The sequence below is a fragment of the Canis lupus genome, chromosome 15, assembly GCF_011100685.1.
Source record: "Canis lupus familiaris isolate Mischka breed German Shepherd chromosome 15, alternate assembly UU_Cfam_GSD_1.0, whole genome shotgun sequence".
Lineage (NCBI taxonomy): Eukaryota > Metazoa > Chordata > Mammalia > Carnivora > Canidae > Canis > Canis lupus.
In genome coordinates this window covers 2,000,088-2,018,650 of record NC_049236.1, presented here as the reverse complement: position 1 = coordinate 2,018,650, position 18,563 = coordinate 2,000,088, and the positions used below count along the sequence as shown (strand labels likewise).

Genomic DNA, 18,563 nt, shown 5'->3' with positions numbered 1-18,563 from the left:
CTTTTATTTGGGGGAGGGGAATCTTAGAGCCTCTTCAATCTGTGGATTTACATTTTCCTCAATTTTGGAAATTTTTTAGCCATTAGATCTTCAGATACTTTTTCTGTCCCTCATCTCCTTTGCTTTAGGCACTCTAATTAGATGGTCTATGAAGTTATTCCATGGAAAGGGAAGTTATCCTTTGGCTCACTGATGTTCTTTTTCATCTTTTTAAGATTCTTCTCTGTGTTTCATTTTGGATAGCTTCTACTGCTATGTCTTCAAGTTTACTGATCTCTTCTTCTGCCATTAATCCCATCCAGAGTATTTTTCATTTTGCACATAGTAGTTCAATATGAGTCTTTTTATATCCATGTCTCTGCTTAGCTTTCAAACACATGGAATTAAAAGAAATGTTTTAATGTTTTTGCTTGCTATTCTAAGATCTATATAGGTTCTGAGTCTGTTTCAACTGTATGATTATTCTGCTTATGACTGATTATGTTTTCCTCTTTACATGCCTGGTGATCTTTGACTGGATGCCAGACATTTTGACTTTTTCCTTGTTGGTTACTGTTCATTTTTGCATTTTGTCTTGTGCTGTGCTCTTAGATGCATTTAAGTTACCTGAAAATAGTTTGATAATTTTGAGTCGTGTTTTTTTTTAAAAAGATTTTATTTATTTATTCATGAGAGACATACAGAGAGAGAGAGAGAGGCAAAGACACAGGCAGAGGGAGAAGCAGGCTCCATGCAGGGAGCCTGATGTGGGACTCGATCCCGGGACTCCAGAATCACGCCCTGGGCCGAAGGTGGCACTAAACCGCTGAGCCACCCAGGGATCCCCTTGAGTCATGCTTTTATAATTTGTTAGGCAGGTCCAGAGAAGTGCTCATTCTAAGGCTAATTATTTCCCATTACTGAGTAAGATCTTCCCAAGTTTCCCACCTGATGCCACATGAATTATGCGATTTTCTAGTCTGGCTGGTAGAATCAGTCAACATTCCCAGCCCTGTGGGAGTATGGGGCTCTATTCCTTCCAGTCCTGTCAGATTTTTTTTTTTTTTCTGGATTTCGGGTAGTTTCCTCATCTGCATACATGGAACAACATCACTCTGCTGAATACTTAAATAGGGCTCTCTGCAGATCTCTGTGGTTTTCTTTCTGTGCAGCTCTTGGCACCCTGTCCTCCAAATTCTAGCCACCTGGTTTCCCCACTCAGCTCCATTTCTTCAAATTAGAGAGCTACTGGGCTCACGCTGGGCTCCTCTTTAATGGGCCATTGTCTCTAAATTCTCTTAAGACAGCTGGGAAATCATAAGGGGCTCAAGTCATTGTTTTCATCCCTCAGAGATCACTGTGCTTGGCTGCCTAATATTCAGTAACTTGAAAACCACTGTTTAACATATTGTCTTTTATTATTATTATTTCAGGTGGTATTATGATTTTAGTCCCTATTATTTAAAATGAGCAGAAGTCCTAGATTTTTTATTTAGAACACAAAATTCAAAGTGAAATGCTGACAATGCGAGGAAATAAACACTTGGATAATAAAGGAAGGTATAAATATCTTCCTGATGTTTAGCTCTGTTTAGCAGCAGTACACTTCTTTGTTTACCAGCCTTATCATGCTCTGATACAGTCAACATTATCTATGCATTGTGTGGGACACTTAATCCTATGTGGGAAGCTCAGAGTGACCTCTAGTAAGGTCCTAACATACTCTCCAATGGAACTCGTTGCCATTATTCTGTTTTTTTTTTTTTTCGTTGCCATTATTCTTATGGAAAGGTAAGACTGGCTGGGGCGTTGTGCAAAGAGAAATGAATACTGCTCCACTTGCAAGAACTGTCAAGGAGCTATAACTCTGTCTCCTATCTGTCTGAGTTAAGAGCTATCATAAAAATTGGGTATTGTTCTTAGTAGTAAAACATATTCTCAAAGGGGTTAAGAAAAGAAAAGGTATTATTTGGGAAGAAGTCGGAGAGACTGCTGCCAAAACTCATGAGTTTTGAGCCTTGAGCTGTATTCTTACCATAGAAGTTTACTCTAGAGCCTTCAGGTGAGAAGTCCAAGGACTCCTACCTCATGTTTTACTTGTCCTAAGGACCAGAACAAATCTACTTGTCTCCCACCTACTAAAGATGTTGAGAATCAATTACCTGCTTGAAGCAATGGACAGGCGCTGGGACTGAACATGTTTCTTTTAGGTATTTGTCCCAGGTAAAATGACCTGTAAAGGAAATAGAAATCTCTATCACAGTCAACTTCCTCAAAAGTCCTTTTGGGCTGTAATCTAGACTAAACATTAGGTGTAAGAAAAAACTTATTTTCCCCTACTGGGCTCAAGAGTAGAAATCTAGGGGTAGAAATCTAGGGGTAGAAATCTAGGTGACCAGAGTGGATCATTTTAGGTCAATGTTTTAACATCATGGTCTGAAGATGACCTTACATGTTCTTCATGTTAGTCCTTAAAGTGATCCAAATGCCAGAGCAAGATATATCAGAATCTCACAGAAATGTCCAGGAAGTTTGTGGACAGCAGAACAGCAGACATAGAGTGTGGGTGAGGAGAATCTTTCTGAACACCTGACTCCTGAACAGATCCCTTAATACCATCAAATGATAGCTTTTAACACCCAATACAGTTGGATCCCATCATCTTAGCTCAGAAAGAATGAAGGAGAGAATAGGGTAAAATGGTTTGATGGCATGAAAAGCCAGAATAAGTGAGATTATACTTGAATCCTTCCTCTCTCTCTCTTACCCATCCCCAATCCACTCCCATTCTTGCCACAGCTGTGCTGCTGAGGTGCAAAATGACAAAGATCTGGTACTTTACAGAAAAGTAGGTCCTTGGTAGCATTTCTGATGAGAGTAACTAAGAATAAGTTAGGGACTCTACAGGATCTTTTAGCCTCTTAAAGTGGCTTTCAGAGCCTCTCAAAATTTGAGGAACACTGCGCTAGAGAAAGTCTTCAAGGTAACACTGCTGGGGTCAGGGAAAACATTTTAACGAACAAGCGGTTAAATATATATATATCTATCTTATAAAATCACAAAAGATGACTAAGTTCTTTATTAAAGGTTAAATCAATTACCAATCTCCCCCTAATACCCACCTAGAGGTGACCCCATGATGGTGCAGGGAAGATCCCAGAGACTCTCACAAACTAAAATACTGTAGCAAACCAGCATTTCTTGATGTTTCCTCTGCAGTGGAGTAGCACAGGGCCACTTTGGACCATGTAAAAAGCACTAGATGTTGGGAATAAAAATGATTCACTGAATGATGAAATCTAAATCACTTCAAAGATGTTGCCAAGACTTTATATACTCTATTGACTTTACAGTTTCTGTTTTAAAACTGGTCCCTTTCCCATCATCCTTAAGCAAGCCAAATAGATTTGGCCAGAAATCACGATCAGTTCTGAACCACTTAATCTACTGGCCAGTGATTAACTATCGTGAATACAGAGTCCATAAGGTAAATGGGATAGATATTTCTTGGAATCAAGATTTAAAGAGCTTATCAGAATGTAATAAAGAGTTTGCTCTTAGCTGAGACATCCCTACACCAAAGAATGAATATATTTCATCACTATTTGCTGTTAGAAAAAGAAAACATTAAAAAGTACTATCCCATTCTTACAAATAAAGGTTGAGTCACATAGAAAGTCTGGGATTTGAGTGAACTGCAACTCCTGCAACTCCAGCATCTATGGCAGCACTGTCCACTAAAACCTCCTGTAATGACAGAAATGTTTTGTGTCTGTGTTGTCCAGCAAGGCAGCCACTAAGCCACGGGTAACTACTGAACACTTGAGATGTGTGAGTGAGAAATTTAAATTTAAATTACTTTGATTTAATTTAAATTCCTACATCTAGTTAACAGCTACTGTATCAGACAGCGCAGGTCTAGAGGTTTGGTCAGTCCTGGGTAATTGCTTGTAGTAGCTTGAGTTCTGACCACAAGCACCCAAGAGACTTTGGTTTTAAAAATTATGGCAGTATCAGGGGTACCAAAATAGTTGAGGTATTAATTATAGTTCTCTATTACACATCAATTTTGGTAATCAGTCCCTTGTTAGGCAAGAAACCTCACATCTTTCTCCATTTAGAGAACACCCTATTACCAACTGAATGAAAATGAATCTGTTTGTTAAAAGCAGTTCACCAACTGTAATTGAACCATACCTAGATTAGTATTTTTCTTAAATTTTGCTGCTTATGCTTCCTAGGGCTTAGTCTCTTAATTTCAGGTAAATTGCAAACAAGTTAATTTTTATTGACTCAATAAGAATGTTTGAGCACCTACTGTAATGCCCATAATGGAGCCAAATGTCATCTCCATATGTCTACTACATCTCCAACTACACACACAAAAATAGGACAGGCAGCAAGGTATAGATCAGGGAGGGGTCAGCAAGCATTCTGTAAAGGACCAGACTGTAAAAATTTTACCCTTTGTGGGCCACACAATCTCTGTCACAAATACTCAGCTGTGCACTGTAGCCTGAAAATGACCACAGATAATATGTACATGAATCAACATGGCTGTGTTCCACTAAAACTTTATTTATAAAAATAGGCAGTGGGCTGGATTTGCCAACCCTTGGCATAGATCATTGATTCCCAAATGTTACTTAGCACCAGAAATCTCCTAAATAATTTTTCTCATTTCTTTCAATCAAGTTTTGGGCCCCATCTTCAGAGGTACTCATTCAATGGGCTTTGGGTGTGGTCTGAAAATCTGTATTTTCAAAGGTTCCCTAAGTAATTCTGATTCACATCTGTGTCTAGGAATTACTGGTGTAGTTAAAATAATGTAATATTGAGAGTCAGAAGAAGCTGGATAAAGTGTTGGGTTTTTTTTTTTTTAAGATTTTGTTTATTTATTTGAGAGAGAGAGAGAGAATATAAGGAGGGAGGAGGGGCAGAGGGAGAGGAAAAGCAGACACCCCCACCCCCCACTAAGCAGGGAGCCGAATGAAGGGCTCAATCCCAGGACCCCAGGATCATGACCTGAGCTGAAGGAAGATGCTTAACCGACTACACTCCTAAAGTCTTGTTTCTATAACTATCTTGGATAAATTATTTAATCCTTCCAAGTATCAGTTTGCTCATCATAAGGATAGAGATAGTATCTATCATGCAAAATTGTACACACACTTATTCATTCAATAAATATTTATTAAACTCCATCCAAGTACAAAAGCACTGTGTTAAATGTAAGAGGAATAAGACAGACATGGTTCCTAAATTCATGGAGCTTGCAGTTTAGAAATAAGCAGAGATATTAAATAAATAATAACAAATAATCTGATATAATTATGATAAATTTAAATTAATGAGGTAGTATAGATTGCCTTGAGAATGCAGAACAGGAAAATTTGATCTGTTACTGGGGTCAAGGATTACTGTGATGATTAATATTATTAACTCATGTAAGTATAATGTTTTATAATTTACAAAATGATTTCAATTATTCATTCAACTGATGTTTGAATATTCCTCTATGTGCCAGGTAGTATTCTCAGTGCTGGGATAAGACAAGTGGTCCCTGCCCTCATGGAATTTACATTCTGGTAGATGAGACACAATTAACACATAACCAAATAAATAAGTTAATAAGTGGTAAGTATTTGAAGGAAATAAAATAATGTGATGGACAGAGGCTAGGAACTATCTTAGATGGCGAAGTTATGGACAGATGCTCTAGAAAGGAATCACTGGACCTGAGACTTTACAGATAAGAAAAAAAGTCATCTCGTTTATATTACTGAATAACGCTTATGAAAGTATCTTATAAACTCTAATGCAGGGATCCCTGGGTGGCGCAGCGGTTTGGCGCCTGCCTTTGGCCCAGGGCACGATCCTGGAGACCTGGGATCGAATCCCACATCGGGCTCCCGGTGCATGGAGCCTGCTTCTCCCTCTGCCTGTGTCTCTGCCTCTCTCTCTCTCTGTGACTATCATAAATAAATAAAAAAAATTTTAAAAATGATAAACCTCATTAAAAAAAAGAAATACTTAAACTCTAATGCATATGACTTGATAGTTATACTTATTAGGAAGTGAAATCCCTGCCCTGAAGAGACACACTACATAGAAGTACCTTTAAAAAATTAAAAATCCCCAAAATGTCAAGCACAAGGATCCACCAAGTCGAATGCATAAATACCTTTCTCTAATACTCATTCATTCAACAAATACTTACTGCACACCTACTAAGTGCCAATCCTAGCTCTAGGCACTAGTGATATATAGCAAAGAATAAAATAGCCAAAGTCTCTGTCCACATGGAGCTTACTTTCTAAAGGGGAAGAAAAACAATAAATAAATAAATATGTCAGTTGCTTTAGAGGACAATAGAGAGACACATTTTATGTGGCCCCTGTTTGGCCTTTTTCAAATAAAGAGAAAAGAAAGCAAGGTAAAAGGGAAAGAGTGCTGAGGTTATGTGTGTCCTATGTTAGGCAGATAGTCAAGAAAGGCATTTTGATGGGGTGATATAAAAGTTGAGACCTCAAGCTCCCTCTAGCCTCTGCTTGAATACTTCCAATGATGATAAATTCCTTATTTATTTATTATTCCATAGTACAAATGGATAGACCTTAACCTTTATAGTCGGTCTAAGTCTGCTTTCTTTTAACCTCTACCTACTGGTCCCAGGCATAATATACACAACCTCTCTTTCTAAATATGTCCCAAATCCCTCAAATGCTGCTAATTTGACCTGGTTACATGAGGCACCTCTACTCATGCTGGTTACTATTTGGCCACATTTCTCTACAAGAACTCTACCCTCATTCCACCTTAAGTGTGGAACCTAAATTCCTAAGAGAAATAAAGATAATCATAGTCTTTAGGTCAGAAATTCTTCCCCAAGATTACTGTCTGAAAACTGTTCCACAGTTTATATGTGCCATAATTTATATTAGTTAACAAAAGTATCTGTTATATGCTCTCAATGGTCATATAAGCATTTTCTAATTGTTTTTTAGCATTTTCTAATTTTTGATGAGTATTTTTTGTATATATCTTTTAACATTTTTAAGATTATCACTTTAGGGCAAGTGGGGGGAATGAATGGACGAAGAGCAGACATATTTTATATTTTGATACAATATAATTCCTGCCAATAGTGCATAAGAAAATGTTTCTTTTTTTAAAAGATTTATTTATTTATTTATTTATTTATTTATTTATTTATTTATTTATTTATTTATTTATGATAGAGAGAGACAGAGAGAGAGAGAGAGAGAGAGAGAGAGAGGCAGAGACACAGGAGGACGGAGAAGCAGGCTCCATGCTGGGAGCCCGATGTGGGACTTGATCCCGGGACTCCAGGATTGTGCCTTAGGCCAAATGCAGGCAAACCGCTGAGCCACCCAGGGATCCCCAAGAAAATGTTTCTTATATCCTTGATAAAACTGCTTTAATAAAAAAAAATAAAATAAATAAAACTGCTTTAATAATCTCTATACTTTGGTTAAATCTTACCAGAGAAAAAACAAAATACTATTACACTTTTATTTTCAATTCTTTGATTACTAATAAAGTTGAAGATCTTTTTAGGCTTTTTAGTCCATTTGTATTTTATTTTTATCATTTTTTCACTGAGGTATTCTTTGGTTTTCTCACAGATTCTAAGAGTTCCATGTAGATTAAGGATATTAATCCTTTGCCTGTCATGTATCTTGAAGACATCTGTCTCTATCTGCTAGAATTTACCCTTCAATTTCTCTGTCTTATTCTTTATGACTTCTTGGCTTTTACATCATGCTTTCTTCAATATTTAAGAAACACTAAACCATGTTTTCTTCTAGGATTTCTCAGGTTTCACTTTTTTTTTTTTTACATTTAAATGTCTGATCTATCTCAAATTTATTTTCAGAGATAAGGCAAAGATGCTGCTTTCTTTTCACCTTTATTCAATAAATGTGCTCACCACAATTTATTGAATAAATTACCTTCTCCCCATTGATTGGGGACATTGAAATGTCACCTTGATCACATATTAATTTCTTATATACATTTAGACCTATCTCTGGTCTCTGTTCTATTCCTCTCATTAGTCTGTTCCAGCACAAGGAGCACTTCGTTTCATGTAATTTCAAAACCAATTTAAATAGAGCAAGTATTTTTTATAAGGCATACCCTAAACCATGTTTTTTTGGCACTTTCAAATGAGTAGTAAGTTATGGCATATCGAGCACTAATAAGACCTAGACATTTTTAAATGCCCAAAGCTTAAGTTTATGAATACACAGTGGTTCATTCTCAAAACAGTGTCCATAGGCCTTTGAGATTAGTAACTTGATAATTTTTAATCCATCATCTAAAGATAAAACACCATGCCAAAAAGAAATGTCTGACTCTCCCTGTTTCCCAGAACAAATCCCAACATTTCCTAGCTTCTGTAACATCCTGTTCATACCTTTATTTTCATACTTTTCACATCATCCATTTATTTAAGCTCTTTACAGATAGCAGCTATCTTTATTATTATTATTTTTAATCTTCATTGTTTAACACAGTGCCTGAAACTTACCACTGGCTCCATAAAAGTTTAGTGAATGAAAAGTGAGTGAAAAGTAGAAGCAAGCATGCAACAGTGCTACTCTTTTCTGGACTAGTGAAATCACACCTGGGATATCAAATTTAGTTCTAAGAACTAACAAACCAAAGCCTAAATGAAGCCACACAAAATCACATCACCTGAGGAACAGCTGAAGGATCAATGAACATTCAGCTTGAAGAGGCAAGCAAAGTCTTGGAGCCATTTTTTCATCTAACCATCCATTCATCTATCCATTCAACAAATCTATTTATCATGTGTATCAAAGCATTGTGCTGGGCACTGAAGATACAACTATGATCAAAATATTGTTCTTGCCCTTACAGAGCTTCACTGAGGGCCAGAAATTAAACAACCAACTATAATAAAGTATGATAAGTACTATAGTTGGCTACAGAGGGTGCTCTAGGAGGGCTTGTGGAAGGATTCCCAGAGGAAGTAACCTCTACACTTCTAAATTAAAGTGTTAAAATGATAAACAGCAAGTCGGCCAAGACAAAAATTTTTTTAAAGATTATTTATTTGAGAGAGAGAAAGAATGCACAAGCAGAGGGGAGGAGGAGGTAGACTCCCCTCTGAGCGGGGAGCCCAATGTGGGGCTGGATCCCAGGAACCTGAGATTATGATCTGAGCTGAAGGCAGATGCTTTAACCGACTGAGCCACCCAGGAAACTTGAGAGAAAATTCTTTGAAGAATCTTTTGTTTTAGTCTGAAAGAAAAGCATGTATAAAGACCCAGAAGTAAGAAAAGGTACCTCTAAAGACTGAATATTTTGGTATGGCTAATGGATAGAGTTTAAAAAAAAGAGAAGAAGAAAAAGAAAAAAAAAAAAAACCCAAGACGAAATCAGAGAGGGAAACCCGTAAGAGACTCTTAATCATAGGAAACAAGCTGAGGGCTGCAGGAGGGGAGGGTGGTGGGGGACAGGGTAACTGGGTGATGGACATTAAGAAGGGCACAGGATATAATGAGTACTGGGTATTATATAAGACTGATTGGGGATCCCTGGGTGGCTCAGCGGTTTGGCCCCTGCCTTCAGCCCAGGACGTGATCCTGGAGTCCCAGGATCAAGTCCCACATCAGGCTCCCCGCAGGGAGCCTGCTTCTCCCTCTGCCTGTGTCTCTCATGAATAAGTAAATAAAATCTTAAAAAAAATAAAAAAGACTGATCAATCACTGACCTGAGTTTCTGAAACCAATAACCCATTATATGTCAATTAATTGAATTTAAATAAAATAAAAAATAAAAGTAAAAAAAATAAATAGAAACTCATGCTAAATTAAAAAAAAAAACAAAAACAGAAAAGAGGTTTTAGATCAAAGTGGTGTTCAGGTATCAGAAAGTCTCCTACACCACATTAATAAGAAGCCCTGAAGGCTCTGGGGGAAGAGTCATTCTGTCTACAGTGTGAAGGAAGGATTAGAGGAGGACAAGGCTGAAGGCAGGAAGACTAATTAGGAAGCTATTCTAATAACCCAGGTATGAGATAATGGTGCTTCAACTAGGAAGGTAGCATGGCAGTGAACAGGCAGTCCCTAGAGGTGCTTTCTAATAACTAGAGGTTGGTGAATGAAAAATTGGCTAAACTATTCCATATTGCCCTGAAAGTTGTAAGTATGATTGACAGAAAATTTACAAAAAAACAAATCAGGGGCCCAATAAATATCTGTCTGAATATGAAGAGAGTTCCTGAGGATGCTGTAAGTCCCCAACAACTTTGAGGATTTCAAGACAAGGCATTTTATAAGATACTCAAAATGTCAAATTTGAAATGCTGGGCCAAGTTAGATTACCTTAAGGTCTTTTCCAAACTTGGAGATTCTAAAAATCTACTGAATTTCATTTCAGTTTGATATTTGGGGTTGCTCTCTATGCCTGATGGGCAAAATGAAACCTGCAGGATCAACTCATCAGAGGCTATGCCTGGCTATGCTTGTGTTATGTTGGCACAGCTTCTACTCCTTGTACAAGGAAAAATATACTCTCAAATTTTAACATTGCTCTATGTACTCCATGCTAAATTGAGTATCCACTTTTTACAATTACCTACCAACAAAATAGATTGTTCACAGCATACCTTGTCACTGAACCATATGTAATTGTTACCATATTAGCAACAGAACCAAAATCAGCAGCAGCTCTGAGTACCTTCCATTTGCCTACACCATGCCACACAGTGTTCAATATCTCCTAAGTTCATTATAACCAGAAAAGTATGTTTTATTGCCAGTTTAAAGATGAAGAAATAGGCTCAGAAAGATTAAGTAATTTTCTCAAAGTCACAAAACTGGTAAGTAGGGAACAGGGATTTGAATGAAGGGCTATCTGATTCTTATGTCTGTGCTATTTCTATCATACACCAATGCCTTAGCTTGAGGCAAGATTTAAGTCCTTAAAAAGTGATTCTCATTTATTGTTTATCAAGTGCTAGGCCCTTTACCTACATTATTTCATTTCAATCATTTTTTTCAGCTCACATTCATAGAACACTTCACTTCAAAGAATGTTCCAAGATTTGACTTAGAGTAATTATCTGAGGATAGTTCCTCAACCGAATGAAAATAACAACATCCAAAGGTGAAAAGTATTTGAGAGGTTTTAAGATGCTTTCACATCTATTAGCTCACATAATCTTCTTAAAAACCCTGTGAAGTAGGGAGAATGGGATTATTATCCCCATTTTCCAAGTTAGAAAACTAAGGATCGTCATCACAAAGTTATTAAGTGTAGCGGACTTTCGAAGAACCCAGGAGTTCTGACTCCTAGTCTAGTGTTCTACGCTATCTTTTTTGTCAGTTGGCAATAAAAGTAATGGTTTTGGAAGAAAAGGCAAGAGGGAATAAAAAGATAGTGATCATAATAGAGCTGAACACATGAAGTTGCAGTAACAAAATATATAAAAATATCTGAACAAAAACTGATAAAGGCATTAGGATAATAATATTTATATAATATAGATTTTAAAGGACTAAGAAGTTAAGACTGAAGTTTATGTAGAAATCCTGAAGGCTGATTAAGAATTATTAACATTAACATTATTTCTTGAATCCTAGTCCTGAGGTACACCCTGTAGGGATGAAAACTAAATGTAGTAGCACTTTGATTCTTGCTATTTCGATTGTTAATATTTCTGATTGTGTTTAGTTAAAATTTAAAGAAAATATTTAGGTTAAATTTCAGTTCAATATATCTCATGAATAATTTCTTTTGGGAAAACCCCACCAAATTCTGATTTATGGACCATCAGGGTTTGTTTTAGTTCTAGATTCAGTGAATTAAGAGTAACTTCCAGTTTGGGTCAGCCCCTGTGCCTCCCCTACCCCTCATCTTTGTTAGCTTGGTCTGCACCTCCTGATAAGGACTGGCTGCAAAGGCTCCTAAAGCAGATGAGCACAGGACTCACTAGCCCATGGGGAACACAGCATAGCATTCTTTTCCAAGTCACACTCTAATCTCTGGTTTGGTTAGTATTCATATTTAACAGAAATACAAGAAAGAAGTCTTACCTAGTTCCAGGATGTCAGTAGCTTCTATTAAAGAAAAAAATGTTACAGTGTAAGTCATGACAAACATGCCAAAATGATAGAAAGGTAAAGTTCTGGGATAAAATGAAGGCTTGAGAGTTTGTGTAATCCAACCCTCTCATTTTAAAAGATACTGAATGTGTTACTAGTAGTTGTGGAATATACCACCTAATTCTGCCTCACTCCTAAGGCTAAACTCTTAGAAACTGGAAATGCAGACAGGCCAAGCAATCAGGCCTAAGGCTGGGAAGCTAATTTGGAATTACCTGTATTTAGAGTCCTGATTTCTGGTTCAAAACAAAGCAAATTGCTTTTGATAGTCACCATTACAAACTCTAATGTTTGCTTGTGCTTTAATAAGTGAGTTCTTTGTACCACAGCCCTCTAAGAACAGAGGTTTCATGGTAAGAGATGTCAAACTAAATTTTTCCATGCTACATAGTTTTTTTTTTCCTTACCTTGATATTGGGATGCAGACTCTGAGAGATGACCATATTTGTGTTTTCTAACATCATTCCAGTCTATTACTGCAGGAAGAGAGAAAACAGTCACGTGAAAAGAAAATGCAAGATTCAATACTTCTCTAATTTAACAGTATGTATTAACAGATTTTGATAAAGTAATCCACTTATGAGATTGTATTCTAAGGAAATGCTCAAAAATACAGAAAAACGGCTTTATTTAAAAAGCATTAGTTTTGTTTATAATAACAAAAAACTGAGGGGATGGCACCTAAATGTCGGGAAGACTGATGAAGATACCACAATACATTGATCACTTGATAAAGTATTTTGCAGCTGTTAAATTTTTCCAAAGGCTACACAATGAAATAGGAAAATGTTTAATGTTATCTGGTAAAATATCAGATCAAAAATTATATTTATGGAATAATTGCAATTATGTAAAAAAACTGAAAACAAAGAACAGCCCTGTTATGAACTGAATTGTGTCCAACCTCCTTAATGTTCTAATGTGATTGTATTTGGAGATAGGATCTATAAGGAAGTAATTACATTAAAATGGGATCATTAGGGTGAGCCCTAATCTGGTAAGACTAGTGTCCTTATAAGAGGAAATCTGGACATACACAGGGACAAAGAAAAGACCATGTAAAAAAGGGGAGAAGACAGACATCTACAAGCCAAGGAGAGAGGCCTCAGAAAAAAATAACTCTACCATACCTGATCTCTGACTTCCAGTTTCCAGAATCATGAGAAAATAAATGTGTTTAAATGACTAAGTCTATAATTTTTGCAGCCCTAGCAAACTAATACAACCTTACAAAGTTACCACTAGAAAAAAAGAGAAGAAGAGGAAGGAGGAGGAGGAGGAGGAGGAGGAGGAGGAGGAGGAGGAGGAGGAGAAGAAGAAGAAAACACAGCAAATATAAACATCTGATTATGGTTAGGCAGTGATCCTATTTTTTCCCCCTATCTTCTAATCTCATATATTTTTAAATTTTCTATAAAGAGTATAAGTTACTTTCTACTGACCCTACCACTTTCTTGCCATTAATTACCCATCATTTTTTACTTCCCTTCTTACACAGTTCAAATTCCATGGTCCCTCATTAAAAACACCTCCTGGCAAATACTCTTCTTTCCCATCTCTTTTTTGTCAAATTTGCCTAGGAAAGCCTCAGTCTTAACTCTGGTTAAAGCCACTTGTCCACTTATCTACCATGCCTAACCCAACAGCTCACAAATGCTGAAGAAAAACAAACGCAAGCTTACTGGTCTCACTTTAAACTCATGGCCATAATTCTCAAATGCAACTTGACACCATCGAGAAATCATACATTTCCCTACTGTGTTTGCTTTTCCACCTTCAAAAAAAAAATTCATATATTTTTCTCTCTTCTCATACTCCAAATATTCCCTCCCTCATTTTCACTCTTAGAGATGATGTTTTCCGTGTTCATTGAGAAAACAGAAGGGACAGGAACTTTCTATATGACTCATTTCAGGAAGGTAGAGATCTGATTATGTTTAGTGGTATATCCTCCATGCACAGTATAGTAGCAGGTGCTCAGTTAGTGTTTGGTGAATGAATAATCTACTCATTCATCATTCTTTCTGACTGCTCTCTATTGTTGTGGATGAAGTATCTATTTTTATCAAAAAGCAACCCTCCAGTTTTGCTCCAGATCTCATTTTTCTCGCATCCTCTCAAGGACTTTGCAAGTATTCTCTATCTAATAGACTGTTTGCATCCGCATCCTTACTGCTCCATCATCTCCTATCAAAACAAACACACAAAACAAACAAATACCCCACCTCCTACTCTCAATCCCACATATATCCCTCCTGCTATATCCTCTATTTCTCAGGGAAACTTATTTTAAGAGTTGTTTATCATCATTGCCTTCTCCCTTCTTCACATTATCTCTTCATCCAAATAGGTTTTTTTTTTTTTTTTCTGGTTGGTTATTATTCCACTGAGATCACTCCCAAATCTATATATTTCTAGCATTGGCCTCCTCTTGGAATTCCATGCTTACATATATGACTACCTATAGGTCATATATGACCCATCAAATCAGACATTTCAAACTTAACATCACGGAAACAGAATGCCATGTCTTACCAATCTGTTCCTCTTTTGTTTTTTAAAGTTTTTATTTAAATTCTAGTTAGTTAACATACAGTGTAATATTAGTTTCAGGTGTACAATATAGTGATTCAACACATCCATACAATACCTGGTGCTCATCACAAGTACCCTCCTTAACCCCCATCACCTATTTCATCCAACCCCCTAATCCCCTTCCCTCTGCTAACCATTATAGATTGCTCTCTATATATAGTTGAGTCTGGTTTTTGGTTTGTCTGTCTTCATTTTTTTTCCTTTGCTCATTTGTTTTGTTTCTTAAATACTGCATATGAGTGAAATTATATGTGATGGAGATGCCATTTACTGGTTTTGGGGAAGATAATCTGTTCCTTTTTGTCTTCTCTAAACCAGTAAATGGTATCTCTGTTACCGAGTTGCTCAAGCAAAAAAATCCCTGAAGTTGTCTGTGATGCCTCTATTTCCTTCATACTCATACCCACTCAGTAAACTCTGTTGGACCATGTCCCAACCCATCTGTCACTCTCCTCCCATGGTTCACACTCCAGTTCCAGTCACTGTCCTTCTTACCTGGACTGTTATGACAACCTGCTAACTGGAATCCCTGCTTCACTCTTGGTCTATTCTAATCTACTCACCATACAGGGCTCAGAGTAAGCATTTTATTTATTTAAAGATTTATTTATTTATTTTAGAGAGTGAGAGTGAGAGAGAACAGGGGGAGAGGGAGAGGGAAAGAATCTTAAGCAGACTCCCTGTTAAGTGCAGAGACTGATTTGGGGGAGAGGCACTCGATCTCATGACCCTGAGATCATGACTTGAGCTGAAATCAAGAGTCAGATGCTCAACCGACTAAGCTACCTAGGTGCCCCAAGAGTGAGCATTTTTATTTTTTTATTTTTTAAAATATCCTATTTATTTATTCATGAGAGACACAAAGATAGAGAGGCAGGGACATAGGCAGAGGGAGAGGCAGGCTCCACACAGGGAGCCCCACGTGGGACTCAATGCCCAGACTCCAGGATCACGCCCTGAGCCAAAGGCAGATGCTCAACCACTGAGCCACCCAGGTGTCCCAAGAATGAGCATTTTAAAACACAAAACAGATGTCATTCATCTGCTTATGGATGGCTTCCCAATAGCTTCCCACTGAGTTACAGGTGCCTTGCACAGCAAATGCAGGATTTGGCTGCTGACACATCTCTGATCTCAGCCTGTATGGCTTTTCCCTTTTCCACTATACTCCAGTCACACTGGCCAGTGTTCCACCCTAAGTGTCTTCTCTCCTAGTTGGATGTCCCCTGTCTTTCTAATACCTGCCATGTTTGTTCTCCCCTAAATCACTGATAAAGATTACAAATTTGATCAGGCTAAAAAACTGGTGACAGAGACAAAAGATATTAGGGTATCATAACTGATTTTATATTAAAAAGTTTTCACAATTTAAAAAAATTTTATACTTAGGATGTATTCTTAAAAATTAAATATATAATATGTATTCCACTTATGTACCAAAGTTTTCACTATCATCACTCAAGTAAAGATGAGCTATCAGTATACGCAAAACAGATTCAGGAAGCCACAATAAATAGAAACCGGGCTATAAGATCACTAATAAAATAATTCAAAAGCAACCAACCCAATTTAGGAAAAAAATTCTCTAGTAAAGAGAAAAAACAAAAGCCAGACTCAATGATGAAGCAAAATGAACAAAATAATTAATAAACTTAACTGGGCAGAAAGGCATCAAATAAGGCTCCACAAGACAATGAATAAAGGAACTCCTGAGAAGAAATACTTGAAACTCCTGGCACAAAAAAGTGGAATCTGGAAAGCAGCCTCCAGAGAAGAAAAGGAGACAACAACTACATTCATTACAAATTGCTTAATTATTTTTTGTGATTTCTTTTTTTTAATTTATTTTTTATTGGTGTTCAATTTACTAACATACAGAATAACCCCCAGTGCCCGTCACCCATTCACTCCCACCCCCCACCCTCCTCCCCTTCTACCACCCCTAGTTCGTTTCCCAGAGTTAGCAGTCTTTACGTTCTGTCTCCCTTTCTGATATTTCCCACACATTTCTTTTCCCTTCCCTTATATTCCCTTTCACTATTATTTATATTCCCCAAATGAATGAGAACATATAATGTTTGTCCTTCTCCGACTGACTTACTTCACTCAGCATAATACCCTCCAGCAAATTGCTTAATTTTTAAGCATCACGATAAATTACTCAGTAGATTAGGGAATCATCCCTGTATCAATTCCTAAATGAACAGAATGCAGCCTCTGATAGGAAAAAAAAAAAAGGGAGTTAGTTATTTTTCAGAGCATTCTAAGATTAATGGCCATGTTTCAGAATATATTATGATATGTAGCTACTATTTTTAAACAATCAGTCTTATTTTATTCTGTCTCCCCACGCAGTATATTTCTTCTCTGGTCTTCCCTCTTCTAGTTAACAGCGACAAATCAGAAACCTGGAGACCTCCTTAATTGTCTGTTCTCTTTTGTCTTCCAGATCCAACCAGTTACCAAAATCTGTCAGTTCTCCCTCTGAAATGACCATCTCCTCTGTTCCTACTCTGAGTTTAAGATTTCATTCTCTCTCACCTGCCTGACAGAAACAGTTACTAAAGTCCTGTGTGGGACCCCATCCCTCTCCAAACCATGCTCTAGTGCTCATTTTCTAAAATACAGATTAGATAAAACTTGTCACTACTCCTTTAAATATCTTCAAAGATCAAAATCTAAACTGTCTCCATAATGAACATGCCATATTGTTTTCTGTGTCTGGACTTTCACTTTTCTACTTGGGAGATTCCCATTTATTCACTATGGTCCAGGATAATGTTACTTTGTAATAGCTTTCTGGCAATATCTCTAAGCAGAGCACTATTGCCACCTTCCACTTCTATACCAGCTCTACAGTGTCACAGCTAAATACTACTAATCCAGTTTTTGGGGCTTGGCACACAACACTCAAAAAAAAAAAGTTTGTCTTTTTGCCAAACTCAGAAAAATATTAGGCAATGTGAGAAAATCACACATATTAAGAAGTCAATGTTTATTTTTAAAAAAGATTTTATTTATTTGAGAGAGAGAGAGAGCAAGCATGAGCAGGGGGTGAGGCAGAGAGAGCAGGAGAAGCAGATCCCCACAGAGTAGGGAGCCTAACTTGGGGCTCAATCCCAGGACCCTGAGCTTACGACCTGAGCCTAAAGCAGCCGCTTAACTGAGCCACCCAGGTGCCCCAAGAAATCAATGTTTAAATGCAAGCTTTTATCAAAACAATTTTGACACATAAATGGATACTTAGATACAGAATCCAGCACAATTAGATATTAATTATTCATGTTAAATAGGAATAATAATTTAAAAACAGGTCATCTAAAACTGCATATAATAGACAAATCATTTATATACTGATTTTGGAACTTTTTCCAAACAGATTTACTATTTCAATACCTAGGCTAATATTAAAAACGTGCTTGCTATCATTTAATGCATACAGAGTTTCGGTTTCAGTTTTGCAAGATGAAAAAAGTTTGCAGATGGAAATGGTTGCATAACAATGTGAATGTATTCAATGGCACTAAACTGTACACCTAAAAATGGTTAAAATGGTACATTTTAAGTTCTATGTCTTTTATCACAGTTTTAAAAAAATATTTTATTTATTTATTTGAGAGTGAAGCAAAAAGGAGAGCCTGAGCAGTGGGAAAGCAAGGAGACAGAGCAGGGAGCCTAAGCAGGGGCTGGATCCCAGGACCCAGGGGTCATGACCTGAGCTGAAGGCAGATGCTTAACCAACTGAGCCACCCAGGTGCCCCTTTGTCTCAGTTATTAAGATTCATTTAATTTAAAAAAATGGACTTCCATTTCTGCGATGTCAGGAGG

At 37.1% G+C, this 18,563-nt stretch overlaps 1 protein-coding gene across 15 annotated transcripts in view; it reads right to left on the bottom strand.

The window, feature by feature from the left end:
• SCMH1 (Scm polycomb group protein homolog 1) overlaps positions 1 to 18,563 on the bottom strand; it is a 177,595-nt gene that overhangs the window by 109,383 nt on the left and 49,649 nt on the right. For 4 of the 15 annotated variants that reach the window (XM_038557705.1, XM_038557703.1, XM_038557714.1 and 1 more), the window contains 5 exons: positions 12,548 to 12,616; positions 12,072 to 12,095; positions 3,632 to 3,726; positions 3,102 to 3,237; positions 2,142 to 2,212 (listed from right to left, as the gene is read on the bottom strand). In XM_038557705.1, the coding sequence (XP_038413633.1) occupies positions 2,142 to 2,212; positions 3,102 to 3,237; positions 3,632 to 3,726; positions 12,072 to 12,095; positions 12,548 to 12,616 (395 nt within the window). Of the gene's footprint in view, positions 1 to 2,141; positions 2,213 to 3,101; positions 3,238 to 3,631; positions 3,727 to 4,443; positions 4,496 to 6,199; positions 6,296 to 12,071; positions 12,096 to 12,547; positions 12,617 to 16,392; positions 16,433 to 16,836; positions 16,953 to 18,563 lie in introns of those variants that run through there. The other 11 variants (XM_038557713.1, XM_038557709.1, XM_038557706.1 and 8 more) reach the window with 9 other exon arrangements.